Source organism: Chironomus tepperi, unplaced genomic scaffold (assembly GCF_022539635.2).
Source record: "Chironomus tepperi strain 1889 unplaced genomic scaffold, CSIRO-AGI_Ctep_v1 contig_441, whole genome shotgun sequence".
NCBI lineage: Eukaryota > Metazoa > Arthropoda > Insecta > Diptera > Chironomidae > Chironomus > Chironomus tepperi.
The window spans coordinates 72,670-87,960 of record NW_027226563.1 but is presented as its reverse complement, the minus strand read 5'-3'; the positions used below and the strand labels follow the sequence as shown (position 1 = coordinate 87,960).

Below are 15,291 nucleotides of genomic sequence, written 5' to 3'. Positions count from 1 at the left end.
ATAATCCAACTCAAGAGACTTGTCATCATTCTTTACATCCGCATACATATACGATATATACTTTTTTTAATTGAAATGAACTCGGACCTTTGAGTTTATATCATCATCATCAGACATTGTCTCGTCATTACAAGGAGGGGATATATATATATTTTTGGGGTGTAAGGCACATCTATCCATAGTGATAGTGAGTGACAGGATACACACATAAAAAAATACATTTTTGATGCTGCTTTGTGAATATGTTGCATCGTTTACTTTACAAAATGGCACGACAAGCATACAATGTGCCTCGTAAAAAATTAATTGAGATAGTGATAGTGTTGTTTTTAATTACAAAATGCCATGCACAACAGGCATGGGATCATGTTGTTGATTTGGATCAAAATTACCAATTACTATGGACAGTAAAAGACACAGATATCATATTTGAAGCGAGAGTAAGGACGCATGGATATGTTGGATTTGGTTTTTCACGTGATGGAACAATTTATGGTGCTGATGTGTTCATCGGATGGATAGACGATGGAACAATTTATGGTGCTGATGTGTTCATCGGATGGATAGACGATGGCCACCCATTTTATCATGTAAGTCTCATAATGAATATTAAATTACTTACTACATAAATTATATTAAATTTTTAACTAAAAATTGCACAATTCGCGTTATTAACGAACAGAGTGAAAGAAGAGGAAACGACTAAACGCCTGAAGAATTTTTTCAATTTCATTTTCAAAGTTAATAACAACCTTTGCTGTTGCTTATTCTTTTTTGTTGTTGTTGTTGTTGTTGCCCTCCAAGAGCTATTGCCGGTTATGAAAATTGGCAAGAAAAATGATTGCTACTTATGCATTACTATTAAAATGGCGACACAGACGATGTGCATGCTTCATATGCACATGCAATAAGCAAAAGTAAATTTCATGTTCAGATCCATTGTGAATTCATAAATTCTTTTTTTTTTTGTGATTATCGAGAACCATTGAAGGAAGGAATGAAGAACAATAGGGAGAATATTAAAATTTCTTCTCGAAAAAACAAAAAAACAATGAAAAAAATATTTGCAGAAGCTAAAGGAAATAACGACAAGCAGCAAAAATGAATAATGGAGTGTTTTTTGTTTCGCTTTCCATGTTACTCATAATTTAAGAACTATGTGTTGTGATTTGCTTCTCGAGATTCGTTGTCGTTTTTAAAAATGCATGCACATATCCTCGCTGATGTAGTGTTGTCCAAACTGTGAGCCGCGGTACACTAAAGTGTCATCAATTTTGCTATAAACCGCATGCCATTGATCGTGGCTTCCATCAAGGAGTGCCATGGAATACAAAAGTTTGGGCAGCACTGCACTAAAGCTTATTCATGACGATACTATTTGAGTGTAAAAAAATATATATATTAAATTTGAATGCATAAAAATGCAACACCGTAGATTTTTTTAATATTTACTATAGCATTTCTATTAAAATATGCATTGAAATATCACAAAAGTCTAGATAACGTGAACATAATGGAATTTTATTTACATTTTTAAAGCCTTCACAGGCAAATGGTAGAGACGGGCTTTGAAAATGCAAGGTTATAAGGCAAAAGAATATTGTATTGATTTTGGACTTTGAAAATGAAGGGAGAGACAGAGACAGAACAAAATATACGAAAAAATAAAATAAAACAGCAAGTCATGTAATATTTCATTCCTTTCATTTTAAATGGAGCGTATAGAACTTAAGCCAAGCGCTTATGCTTTTAATTATATCGTTTCCACATTGTTGCTTATGAGAAACAGTTCAACTTGAAATTAAAATCTTTATAAGTTCTTAAGAAGCTCTTCGTATTGTTCCATGTTAACTTTCATACTGTACTGTAAAGAAGGGAATAAGTGAGACGACCAAGCTCCAGTTTCACTAAAATTAATTGGTCAATTATGCTTTGGTGAACAAAAGTAATTTGTTGCAGCCTCCCGTCTATTATCTTTGCTTCTAATGTTTTTCTTGTGTTTGATGAAGCTAAAGGTTATTAGTTGCATAGCTATACGACCAAGCTTTGGGCCAGTTTCAGTGTAAGGCTAAAATTCAATTGGTCAATTTATGCTTTGGTGAACAAAAGTTGCTGGAATTTGTTGCAGCCTCCTTATGCCTAATTGGTATAAATATCACTGACCAAATAAATCACAGAATTCTTCTTCCATACAATTATTTTTGATTGCGTCTAGTGTGATGCTGTGTAACTCTCATCTGGCAATGAAATGAAGGAAATTTCTCCGAACATTCTTCCTTCATATATATCTATACAAAAAAAAAATAATACATATTTTTCCCAAGTTCTTAAATATGAGTTCAGAGTTGGCAGGACTTTAAAGTGGAGTCCGGACTTTGAAAGTCCGGACTTTGAAAGTCCGGACTTTGAAAAAAAAAGTATTAAAACTTTAGTGGAACTTTAGAATAGTCTTTGAAAGTCCGGACTTTGGGACTTTGGGAGTCTTACAAATTTTTTTTTTTTTTAAAGTATTTTAATATTTTTTTTTTTTTCGATTACACTGCGTAACCCGAGCTAAAAAATTGAATTTTTTGATTTTTTTCGGTTACACTGCGTAACCCGAGCTAAAAAAGTGAATTTTTTGACATTTTTTTCGGTTACACTGCGTAACCCGAGCTAAAAAGTGAATTTTTTGACATTTTTTTCGGTTACACTGTAACCCGAGCTAAAAAATTGAATTTTTTGACATTTACACTGCGTAACCCGAGCTAAAAAAGTGAATTTTTTGACAGGTTACACTGCGTAACCCGAGCTAAAAAAGTGAATTTTTTGACATTTTTTTCGGTTACACTGCGTATAAAAAAAGTGAGTGGTTATGCGTAACCCGAGCTAAAAAAGTGAATTTTTTGACATTTTTTTCGGTTACACTGTAACCCGAGCTAAAAAAGTGAATTTTTTGACATTTTTTTCGGTTACACTGCGTAACCCGAGCTAAAAAAGTGAATTTTTTGACATTTTTTTCGGTTACACTGCAACCCGAGCTAAAAAGTGAATTTTTTGACATTTTTTTCGGTTACACTGCGTAACCCGAGCTAAAAAAGTGAATTTTTTGACATTTTTTCGGTTACACTGCGTAACCCGAGCTAAAAAGTGAATTTTTTGACATTTTTTTCGGTTACACTGCGTAACCCGAGCTAAAAAGTGAATTTTTTGACATTTTTTCGGTTACACTGCGTAACCCGAGCTAAAAAGTGAATTTTTTGACATTTTTTTCGGTTACACTGCGTAACCCGAGCTAAAAAGTGAATTTTTTGACATTTTTTTCGGTTACACTGCGTAACCCGAGCTAAAAAAGTGAATTTTTTGACATTTTTTTCGGTTACACTGCGTAACCCGAGCTAAAAAAGTGAATTTTTTGACATTTTTTTCGGTTACACTGCGTATCCCGACTTGAAAAAAGTGAATTTTTTGACATTTTTTTCGGTTACACTGCGTAACCCGAGCTAAAAAAGTGAATTTTTTGACATTTTTTTCGGTTACACTGCGTAACCCGAGCTAAAAAAATGAATTTTTTGACATTTTTTTCGGTTACACTGCGTAACCCGAGCTAAAAAAGTGAATTTTTTGACATTTTTTTCGGTTACACTGCGTAATCCGAGCTAAAAAAGTGAATTTTTTGACATTTTTTCGGTTACACTGCGTAACCCGTCGCAACAAAGTCCAAAGTCCAAAGTCCAAAGTCCAAAGTCCAAAGTCCAAAGTCCAAAGTCCAAAGTCCAAAGTCCAAAGTCCAAAGTCCAAAAAAGTCCAAAGTCCAAAGTCCAAAATCCAACCCGTCGCGTAACAAAGTCCAAAAAACCACTTTTTCAAGTCATGTTACGCAGTGTAACCGAAAAAGATGTCAAAAAATTCAATTTTTTAGCTCGGGTTACGCAGTTTAACCGAAAAAAATGTCAAAAAAATCAATTTTTTAGCTCGGTTTACGCAGTGTGACCGAAAAAAATGTAAAAAAATTCACTTTTTTAGCTCGGGTTACGCAGTGTAACCGAAAAAAATGTCAAAAAAATCAATTTTTTAGCTCGGGTTACGCAGTGTAACCGAAAAAAAATGTCAAAAAAATCAATTTTTTAGCTCGGGTTACGCAGTGTAACCGAAAAAAATGTCAAAAAATTCACTTTTTTAGCTCGGGTTACGCAGTGTAACCGAAAAATGTCAAAAAATTCACTTTTTTAGCTCGGGTTACGCAGTGTAACCGAAAAAAAATGTCAAAAAAATCAATTTTTTAGCTCGGGTTACGCAGTGTAACCGAAAAAAATGTCAAAAAATTCACTTTTTTAGCTCGGGTTACGCAGTGTAACCGAAAAAAATCAAAAAATTCACTTTTTAGCTCGGGTTACGCAGTGTAACCGAAAAAAATGTCAAAAAAATCAATTTTTTAGCTCGGGTTACGCAGTGTAACCGAAAAAAAATGTCAAAAAAATCAATTTTTTAGCTCGGGTTACGCAGTGTAACCGAAAAAAAATGTCAAAAAAATCAATTTTTTAGCTCGGGTTACGCAGTGTAACCGAAAAAAATGTCAAAAAAATCACTTTTTTAGCTCGGGTTACGCAGTGTAACCGAAAAAAAGTCAAAAAATTCACTTTTTAGCTCGGGTTACGCAGTGTAACCGAAAAAAATGTCAAAAAAATCAATTTTTTAGCTGGCAGTGTAACCGAAAAAAATGTCAAAAAAATCAATTTTTTAGCTCGGGTTACGCAGTGTAACCGAAAAAAATGTCAAAAAAATCAATTTTTTAGCTCGGGTTACGCAGTGTAACCGAAAAAAATGTCAAAAAAATCACTTTTTTAGCTCGGGTTACGCAGTGTAACCGAAAAAAGTCAAAAAATTCACTTTTTTAGCTCGGGTTACGCAGTGTAACCGAAAAAAATGTCAAAAAATTCAATTTTTAGCTCGGGTTACGCAGTGTAACCGAAAAAAAAAAAATTCCTAAAGTCCCAAAGTCAAAGTCTCAAAGTCCCAAAAGTCCGGACTTTCATAGTCCGGACTTTAGTGGAGTCCGGACTTTCAAAGTCCGGACTTTAGTGGAGTCCGGACTTTCAAAGTCCGGACTTTTGGGACTTTTCGGACTTTTAAAGTCCGGACTCCAAAGTCCTGCCAACTCTGGTTTCATTAGCGTTGAAAGATTTATTGTGCGGAATGTTTCAGGCAGTAGCTCGCGTTTCTTTCATCTAGTATTTTTATTTCCATTATTGTTATTGTTTTGTGGGAGAATGCAGTTGGTATATTTATTAATTTTTTTTTTCTTTCCTCTTTCTTGTTCTTTTTCTATAGGATTGTCATATAAAAACACACAGTGCAACTGGTGAGCCAGTACCAGACCAGTCACAAGATTATGTACTATTAAAAAGTAGCGAGAATGCTACACACACAATATTACGATTTCGTCGGAAGCTTGATACATGCGACGAGAAATTTGATGTTCCTATCACGGTAAGTGCCTTTAGCTTAAGTAGCTAATTTTAATGACATGTAAATTTGTACTTGACACGACAACAAAGACAATTTAAATTGAGGGAGGGCGGTAAAAAGTATACAAACAGACATAAAATGCCATTTTAAAAAATATGTACACAAAAAAAAATGAGGAGAAGAACACAAAAATTGATAAGAGTGTGGCATTAACATATTCATTAACATAACAAACGTATATACACAAAAAATTATATCGCTTCAACATTACCGACTGAAAATGCTTCCCTTTTTTATCTCACTCTCTGCTGCTGCTTTATGTCATATAACCAGCGAAGCGTAAATTTATAATGTTAATTTTCATTTTGTGTTATCGTTTTTTGAAACTTTCTTTTTAAACCTTCGTCTATCGCCTTCCTTTCCTTCCAACCTCATAATTCTACTCTCTTTTTAACATTTTTTGTGTTTAAAGTTTGAAGAAGCTTAGCTATTTTTCATGCAATGTCTAAAATATTACAATATGAATGAGCGAGAGACAAAACAACGAAATAAAATTGTTTAATAAGCACCTGCAGTCGTTTCACAACACTAAATGCCATTTAATATATCCAATGAGCGATCTCGAACCCATATTTTTCCCATTACAGCACTAATTTATCTTTAACGCATTTAATCAACATATTTTATGGCTCAAGAGACACACACAAACTGTTTTTTATACATATTATTGCTTGTTGTTGTTATTGTGTCTAGATAGTTAATTATACTCCCTGATCGCGCTAAACGAACCTGACAGATTTGAAAGTTTAGATTAATGTTGAAGCAATTGAGAACGGCTTGTAGCGATTTTTTTGCAGTAAATTTTTTTCAATTTGCCTTTAATTTTTCAATCAGCATCAGCTTGTAATTTCTGCAATGCAGCTCTCTTCCTTTCGTTCTTTGTTATTTCTTCGCATTCGTTTATTTGCTTGCTCTCTTACTTCATCATCATCATCATCATCCCCGGCTTTTAAATTGCCTGATTGCATTTCTTCTAACAGAAGCTTCTTAATTCCACATTCTATATACTTAACTTACAATTCATAGTTGTGCATTCGCAAATGATGTCTTTATGTAATTGTTATCAATTAAATCGACTTCCTTTACGGTTTTATAGGTAACTGAGATGTTTATTTATCGGAGTTCAAAAATAGACTAAACTTTTGTATGAAAAGGGTTCAATTATGAGCAATTAATATTATTCAAATCTCAAATGAACGTTATAACAACGTGGTTTGTGATCAAAGTATATTGGAACAGATAAGGAGATGAACGTCATTTGTGAGTGACGAATATTGTGGATGAAACAAAAGCAATTTCATCTCATTTTGTAATACTTCTTTTAATACTACTGCTGCTGCTGCTGCTGTTGACGATGTTCTCTTCTCGTCTTTCTCACTCCTTTTATTTCTTTTCCATTCTTATAATTCCTCTATATTCTTATATTATGTGTGTACTACTTATTCTACACCGTTTATATAAAATATTTACAATCTCTTTTGCTGTTTTTTCTTCTTTAATGTCAAGCTAAATTGCTTTTTCTGCCTTGCAATCTAAAGTATATTACACAATGGTTGCAAATAAAAGCTGATAGAGAAATTTTCAAGTCAGTCAATTGAGTACTTCTCTCCATTTTTTTGGTCTTTACTTCTCCATTTGCGTCAAGTATTCTTAAACGAGTTGTAATTTTTAATAATAAATTAATTTTTCACTCAATATTAACAGCACATTCATATGATATGAGAGCCTCGAATGTGTTTTCTGCATGCAATCCAATCCAAAATAATGTTTAAAATCCTCTTGTTATTGATCGAGGAACTTAAGCGCATTTTTGCAAAATTTCAAAGCGGTTAAAGCAGAAAAATCATTAATTAAAGCATTCAGGATAGCAAAAATATCCAATCAGTAGGATGAGATATCACCCAAACATAATTTTCAAAAATTCGATAAAAACTGAATAAGAGATATGAATAAATGGTATTAAGCATATAGCATTCCTTTAAAATTACTTTTGAAAAATAGTGTATCGGGTAGAAACCCAATGCGGATATATTCACACCATCCGATAAAAAGTCTCGGGTAGGCCAAGCTTCGCTTGGCAAATTTTGAGGGATTGTAGGCGCTTCGCTTGGCAAATGTTTGAGGAAATTTCCAAAATGTTTGAGGAATCAGGCTAAAGCGGGTAGGCCAAGCTTCGCTTGGCAAATGTGTTTGAAATCAGGCTCCAGCGGTAGGCCAAGCAGCTCCAAAAACTTCAAATTAATTTAAGCATGTTTGAGGGAAAGCTCCAGTTAGGCTTCGCTTGGCAAATGCAAGCTCCAGCGGGTAGGCCAAACTTAAGGAATCAGGCTCCAGCAGGTAAAACAAATCGCTTGGCAAATGTTTGAGGAATCAGGCTCCAGGGGTAGGCTTGCTAGTGACAAATGTTTGAGGAATCTCCAGCGGGTAGGCCAAGCTTCGCTTGGCAAATGTTTGAGGAATCAGGCTCCAGCAGGTAGGCCAAGCTTCGCTTGGCAAATGTTTGAGGGATCAGGCTCCAGCGGGTAGGCCAAGCTTCGCTTGGCAAATGTTTGAGGAATCTAGCGGGTAGGCAAACCAAGCGATAAGCCAGCAATTCGATAGTATTGATCTAATGCTTCAAATCCGAGCTCTCAACGATGTCTGGTTTATGAGATATCGTCCCTTACCCAGACAGTAAATCAAAGTGAGCTTATAAGCTACATTTTTCAAAAATTCGATAAAAACTGAATAAGAGATATGAATAAATGGTATTAAGCATATAGCATTCCTTTATATTCAATTCCCTCTTACTTTGAGCTGACTGACTGTTAGAAAAGAAAAAAAGTTATTAAAATAAGTAAAGAAGTCATGTGTCATGAATTATTAATGCGCACTCAAACTTTGTAATTTGCACTCTTATTCAGCATAAAAGAAAGAAAAAAATTTTCGCTTGGCAAATGTTTAAGGGATCAGGCTCCAGCGGAGGGCGCTTCGCTTGGCAAATGTGAATTAAGTAATGACTAGAGAGAATGAAGTCAATTATCTAATGACTTTCAAAAAATATATGTTTCAAACTCTATAGCGAATTTTGGTATTCAGACTGTCAAATAAAGTATATAGGCACATTTGTTTAGACAATTATGCGTTAAGAGTGTTGCTTGTATGACTGAACATGCGAATATAATGCATAAAAGGAAAAATAAGAAATGGTCATGGCAGATTGACGAGTAATGAATAATAAAAAAATATGAAATATTGCCTGTGTTTGTTGCCTAATTACATTGAATAAGAAAATAAAGAAAGAAAAAAAAAATATAATATATATGAGAACTTACATGGGAGGAAATGCTGGCTGTCGCATATACAATACAAAAAATGTGAATGTTGCTTAAGGGAAAGAAATACTCGGCAGCATATTTTATGACTCACACTCATTATTGCACAACAACACAGACACAAATGTACATATATATAGTGCCAATTAATTCTAAATGCTAAAGACTTAGACATAAATCTAGATAGATAAATAAATGGGAGAAAGAATTTCTGTAGTTAGTTGGGGAATAATCATCATTTACTAAACTTTTGTGACAAGTGAAATTCCTGTTAATTGTTTCTCATTTTCAATTTACCCATTCTCTATCTCATCCACAGAATGATACGATGAACATAATTTATTTGTATCATCCGGAGAAACCAAAGCGAGGTCAAATTAAGAAAGGCAGCCTGTCAGATCCAGTTATGGCAATGCAGCCCGTAAAATCACTTCTCCTATTACAGAGGAGTCAACAAAGTAGGTCGAGTAAAGAAACAGGAATTAGTACATTAGAAGTAAGAAATAAAAATGTAAGAATTCCTTTGACACCATCAAAGATGCTTAAATGGTGCCGTATTCATCGACTGAGAAATATAACAGAGAATCATATTATACGTTATGAACCTGTTTTCTCATCGCCCGAATCACAAAAGTTCATCACATCAATGAAGCTTTATGAGTGCAGAACATCAGCAATAAATCTTCAATCGGACGATGATGAAGAATGCAATGAGGGAATTAAAGGTGCACGTAAGTGTTTTACTGTTGTTGCCACATGGAGTCGCGGCTCGGAAGGCTTCACATTCCCAAAAGATGTTGGCTATCTGCTCGATTCGAATAGCATCGATAGTCTTCTATTAGAAGTACATTATCAACCAATTTATAAGAAGCAATTAGATGATAGTTCCGGCTTTAGAATATATCATACGAGAAATCGTCGAAAGTATGATGCCGGTTCATTACAAATAGGAATAGAGCCAAACTTTTTGCATATCATAGCTCCAGGATTTAAAAGAGTTATCTCTGTTGGTCATTGTACGTCAAATTGTACACAAAAAGCATTGCCAGCCGAAGGCATAAATATATTTGGTGTGAATATGCAAACGCATAGTTTGGGACGAAAAATGAAAATTGGTTTGGTACGAAACGGAGAGGAGATAGCACCAATTGCTCAAGAGTCAAACTTAAATGCAGACTATCTCGAAAATCGAGTTTTTAATAGAGTTAGTAAATTGTTTCCCGGCGATCACGTAACTGTAGAATGTACTTATAATACGTACGAACGAGAACAATTCACATTGGGCGGAGATTCCGTTGATGAAGAGATTTGTAGTGCGACATTGATGTATTATCCTCGTCAGGATCAACTTGTATCATGTAATTCACAGACAAATGTTGCACATCTTTTGAAGGCATTGGGAATTGAAAAGTTATCGTAAGTCTACCATAAATTCAGTCACGAAATTCCCATATTAATAATTTTTTTTTGTTTTTTTTTTTTCATTCAGGAAATCCGGCGATCAACCGATGATAAAAAGTCCTGAAAAATATGCCGGTCGCACACTCGAGCGACATTTACAGCTCTACGATTGGAGAAATGAGTATGATACATTTGATAGGATCATAAAAACATCACAATTTGATGGAATTTGCAATAGTGCAGTTGTTTCTAGTCGAGTAAGTTTATCCCAATAAATTATTATTGCATTTCCCACTCACAATGACATATTGTTGACGAAATTCAATTTCCAATTTTATCCGCATTAATCCACAAATTTTCATTTACTAACTATCTCAATTTCTTTGTTTATTTCACAGGTCTCTGGCACTCCAGCAAACATTGTAAAGCCATACACAGCATTAGACTCATCATGCCCTTATCATGATGTAAAAACAAATTCAATTTACAAATATCAGCCTAATACCCAGTCAAATGACATTGATGGCGACGAAAATTCGATTAGTGACAGTGAAAAAATAAAAGTAACACGTCACTCGCCTACATACTCACTAGAATTAAGTAGCAGTTCGAGTCGGAATGTCCTATCGCCACTCATATTTCTTCTTGTCGTCCTGAGGATAAGTCTTCAATGATTGTAACAAATCTAGACAGTAACAAAAGCAAAGTAAAACCATTCTATCGTATTAAAAAAGTAATAATATTTATATTAAGCAAGTAGTCAGTGAAAATTAATGAAAAAAATTTTGTAGTGAAAAAAAATCGTCGTTCGTTCGTTATCTAATCAATTTTTTTGAATTAATTAAGGAATGGACATTCGAGTGACATTTTGTGAACTTTTAAGAAATCCATCCACTTTCTAAATTTATGGTCGATTTATGCAACATGTGATGGATTCGTGTAAAATAATAATGATTTTTATTAACCAAAAATAGCAACGTTTATTGCTGTCAATGTTGTACCTTTAAATAAAGCGATGGAAGTTCTTAAAAATTCGACAAAATTCACTCGAATGCGTTTTCGGACGTAATGAAATTGTGATGATTTTTGGACTGATTATACAAGTTTTATATGAATCAGCAATTCAGCACTGACGAAATCAGCCAAATGATCCGTAAAATCAAATTTCTTTAACAATTTCATGACGATCGAGAAAAAAGAAATATTTCGAGGTAAAACCAGACAATCCAATAAGAAATAATGAGGATAAATGAAAAAAAAATGAAAAAATACTAGTAATCACTTGAAAAGCAATATATTTTAAACCTATGAGTGAATGAATGATAAAAATACTAATTTAATATGGAAAAAGTAATTAAATATCCCACGTGATATGATAATATTTTTTAAACAAAAAAACAAACATCGTTGAATGGACATTAGAACTACAGCAACTTATTATACGTTGTGTCTAATTATTAATTATTAAAAAAAAACTGATGATTGATATCTCTCTAAACCTGTAATTTAATTCAAAGTACGGGGATATATGAATAATCCATAATTTTCAAAGACTGAATGTATGTTGATGAATAATTCTCTTAACAAAAAAAAATGATTTTTTTTCCGCAAAAAACATGTAAATTTTATTTAAGCGCAAGCATGCGAGGGGTGGACATTTTTTTCAATTAACATGAGGCGTAACTACTCACAAGCACTCATGAAAAAATAATTAAAAAAATTTCAAAAAATTTAAATTTGGATTGAATTTTAATTTTAAAACAATTTTTTATGTTTTTTTTTAAATTTAAAAACTTTTTTCAAATTTTTCAAATTTTCCATTCATATTAACAATTTGCCAAATGAATTCTCATAGTTCGGTGGTAATGAGAATAAGTTCTGGATAATTGGCCAATAGGTCAAGAGTTCGATTCTCGCCCCGAACACCTTTTGTCAAATTTTTTAATTTTTGTAACGGTTTTTAAAAATTCAAAAATTCTTTTTACCTTTTTCTATGCAAATTTAAAAGCATTTTTTTAAAAAAATTTCATGAGTGTAAATGAGACTAACAAAATTAAAAAATAAAATTGAAAAGTGTCCATGTCTAGCAGCAATATGACATTTTGTATATCGACTGACTGTATATTTTTTCCTATGTTGAAATTCAGCAAATAAATAAACCACGCAATACAGTCATGAGGGACTTTATCAATTGTACCGTACGTGATGAATAAACTCGAGTTTATTTAGAAATTGCGCTTTTTTTATATAGATATATAAAAACGTCCCTTTGAGCAGTCTTTTTTTAGTGGAGAAATGAATTTTCTCTCTTTGATCAACAGAAATTGTAGAGAAATATGATAAAAAATAAGCAAACCACACTGCTCATTTGAATATTACATTATTTTCATTTCTGTTTGTGAATATAATTTTTCTTGTGTATAAAAAAAAAAGTTATATAAAAATCCATACCTGTAAGCAGAGAAAAAAAAAATTATAGCTGTGATAATTGTAAAGAAAAAAAAAATAAAAATTGAGTAATGAAAGCATAAGTAGAATGGAACAAAAAAAAAGCATCTAATTATGAAGGGAACTACGCTAATTTCACACAGTTTCAGCAAAAAAATAAATAATAAGACGAGAAGTAGGTAAAGAAAATAAAAAAAAAAAATATTGTGCGTAGTTGCTCTTACTTAATTAGATGGCTCGTAATTAGCAATAAAAAGTTTCAGAATGAAAAGCAAAAGTTATGAATTATTATTCTTATTTCTCTTTCCTACTTTACATCATTTCAGACAATTTGGTTTATGTTTTCAGGATGTTGTTGAATAAATCAACATATATATAAAGTCATGCATGTGTACGTTCACATCACCGTTGCCAATTTCATAAATATTGTGGTGTTTCTCCTTTTAATTTAACTTCCATTAGTTGCGCATTTTTTTCTACTTGACATCACCGACATGTACACGATTAATCGATGTATACGGATAGATAGATATATCGATAGACAGTTTAAGGTTCGTTCAATCGATCGCTTAATGAATAAAGAGCCAAAAATTGAGTGAAAAGTTATGACATTCAAAGAATGAGGAATAACGCGAGATAGAAGGCTTTTATAATTGCCCAAAAAGAATAATCTTATTTTTAACAAGTCATTATTTGTGAAGGTCTATGATTGATGCTTTGTGGGAATAACGGCTTCATTTCATTTTTTGAGAAGAGTTGAGACCACTATAATAAATTTTATTAGTGGTTACTTTAAGGAATGGTTTCTGTGGAAGAATCTTGACGAGATTTTCGTGTGAAATAAGAATTTTTGGAATTTTTAAGGCATCGTTCCATAACTCATGAGCATACTCCATCAATATAATTGCGTTTGTTCATTTTTGGAGGCTTACTCATGAAAATTCCTATATTATGTTCCAAATCGACTATTCTTGTTGAGAAAATATTAACGGTTATTTTAGATTTGTATATTATTTGCAACTATATTTAGTTGTTTTCCCCTTTTTAAGTAGTTAGTCCCCTTCATGTAAATATTTAGTCAATTTCTTATCATTAAAGAATAAGCATCGTTGTTATTAAATTAAATCAGTGAGAAGTCTTTAATTAAACTTATTATTAAGTAAGCATTGTTCATTTACATTCCAATAGTTCTAGATCGATTAGAAGATCAGAGTTTTAATTTGATCAGAGTCAACATTGATATTATTTCAGTGTTTATGTACTTTTGATTGACAGTTTACGAACGAGCTAGCATTTGGACATAGCTAAGGGAGGCCATGCATCACAGTTGACTTGTACAACATGTAAGGTAATTAAAAATACATTGTTTAGACAATTTCGATCATATTTAATGAATTTTGACTGACAATTGATCACAAATTATATTAAAAAATTTAAATTAGAAACACCTTTAAATTGCGCATAAAAAGGAGGAAGAAAACTTGACAAAACATTAAGCAACAAAAAGTGTCAAACTATAAGAAAAAAATGCCAATGATTAATTTAATTTTCATGACTTCAGGTTAAAAGTCAAGCTCAAATGTCCAAAACTTCAATGAAATATTATTCGATACTCGTAAATTTTACGTTCACGTTCACGATCTTCATGAATCCCTACATTCCATGTTATTGTGTATTTAAAAATTTTTACTTCATATATTTTTATTTTCTTTTGAAATACCTAATCAACACAAAGAGTCAAAAGTTCTCGCTCTTCATCTACGCTTCATCTCGGGCTCTTTGTATCGCCTGCTCCTCCTTCTCATCATTAATAATTGAAGATTTTTTTTTCTTTCTTTCCTTTCAATTCTATCGAAAAAAAAAATTAACTGCTCACATCAATGAACTTATATTGACTATTATTATTATTCCTATGAGAAATGATATAATGATAAATGAAGTTCTGGTGCTATTGTCATTTGTTCACGACTCTAAATCAAAGATTGTGTATATTTGTATAGTTCAATGCTTTTTTTTTACATGGTTATAGACTCTAACGCTTAGTTAACAAAAGTAGCTCTATTTCTATTTCTGATAAATCTTATTATATACATGCACATGCAGACTATAACTCGATCCCGTTTTAATGTTGAGTCCATTTATCGTGCTTTAAAATATTTGAGCCTTACCCGGAAAGCATATGATGTTGTAATGTTCAAGAATTCAGCTTCAGGTCAATTTAAGTCCAGAACTCAAGGTTGACTCTGATTTTGCATTGTAAGGCCGACTTGAACCTACTCGACTCTTGGATTTGACTCTGATCTGAGTCTGGATTTCAACGAATCTGGCCTGGAACCAGAGTAAACTCTAAAACATAATGAGGACGCTCACCGAAATGACTAAATGACTATGATTCTTATCTGTTCGGACAAGTTTGCCTGAAGCCGGATTATCGGCCATTTCTACATCATGTGCCTTCCGGGTTACTTCTATACTCATAAAAAGAATATTTTTGGCATGTTAAAATATTCTCAAACTGGAAATAATTTTGAAATTCTATTCTTTGCATAATGGTTGGTAGATAGATATAAGGTAGGTATATACGTATGTGAGACGGAATATAACAAAAAAAATTAAGGTG

At 32.7% G+C, this 15,291-nt stretch overlaps 1 protein-coding gene across 1 annotated transcript; it reads left to right on the top strand.

The window, feature by feature from the left end:
- The first annotated feature begins 266 nt into the window (after positions 1–266).
- On the top strand, positions 267–12,948 carry LOC139097877 (MOXD1 homolog 2-like). The gene is made up of 5 exons (XM_070649832.1): positions 267–590; positions 5,311–5,469; positions 9,142–10,238; positions 10,312–10,480; positions 10,622–12,948. The coding sequence occupies exons 1-5, from the start codon at positions 267–269 to the stop codon at positions 10,895–10,897; spliced, it is 2,025 nt and encodes a 674-aa protein (XP_070505933.1). The 3' UTR covers positions 10,898–12,948.
- Positions 12,949–15,291: the final 2,343 nt, after the last annotated feature.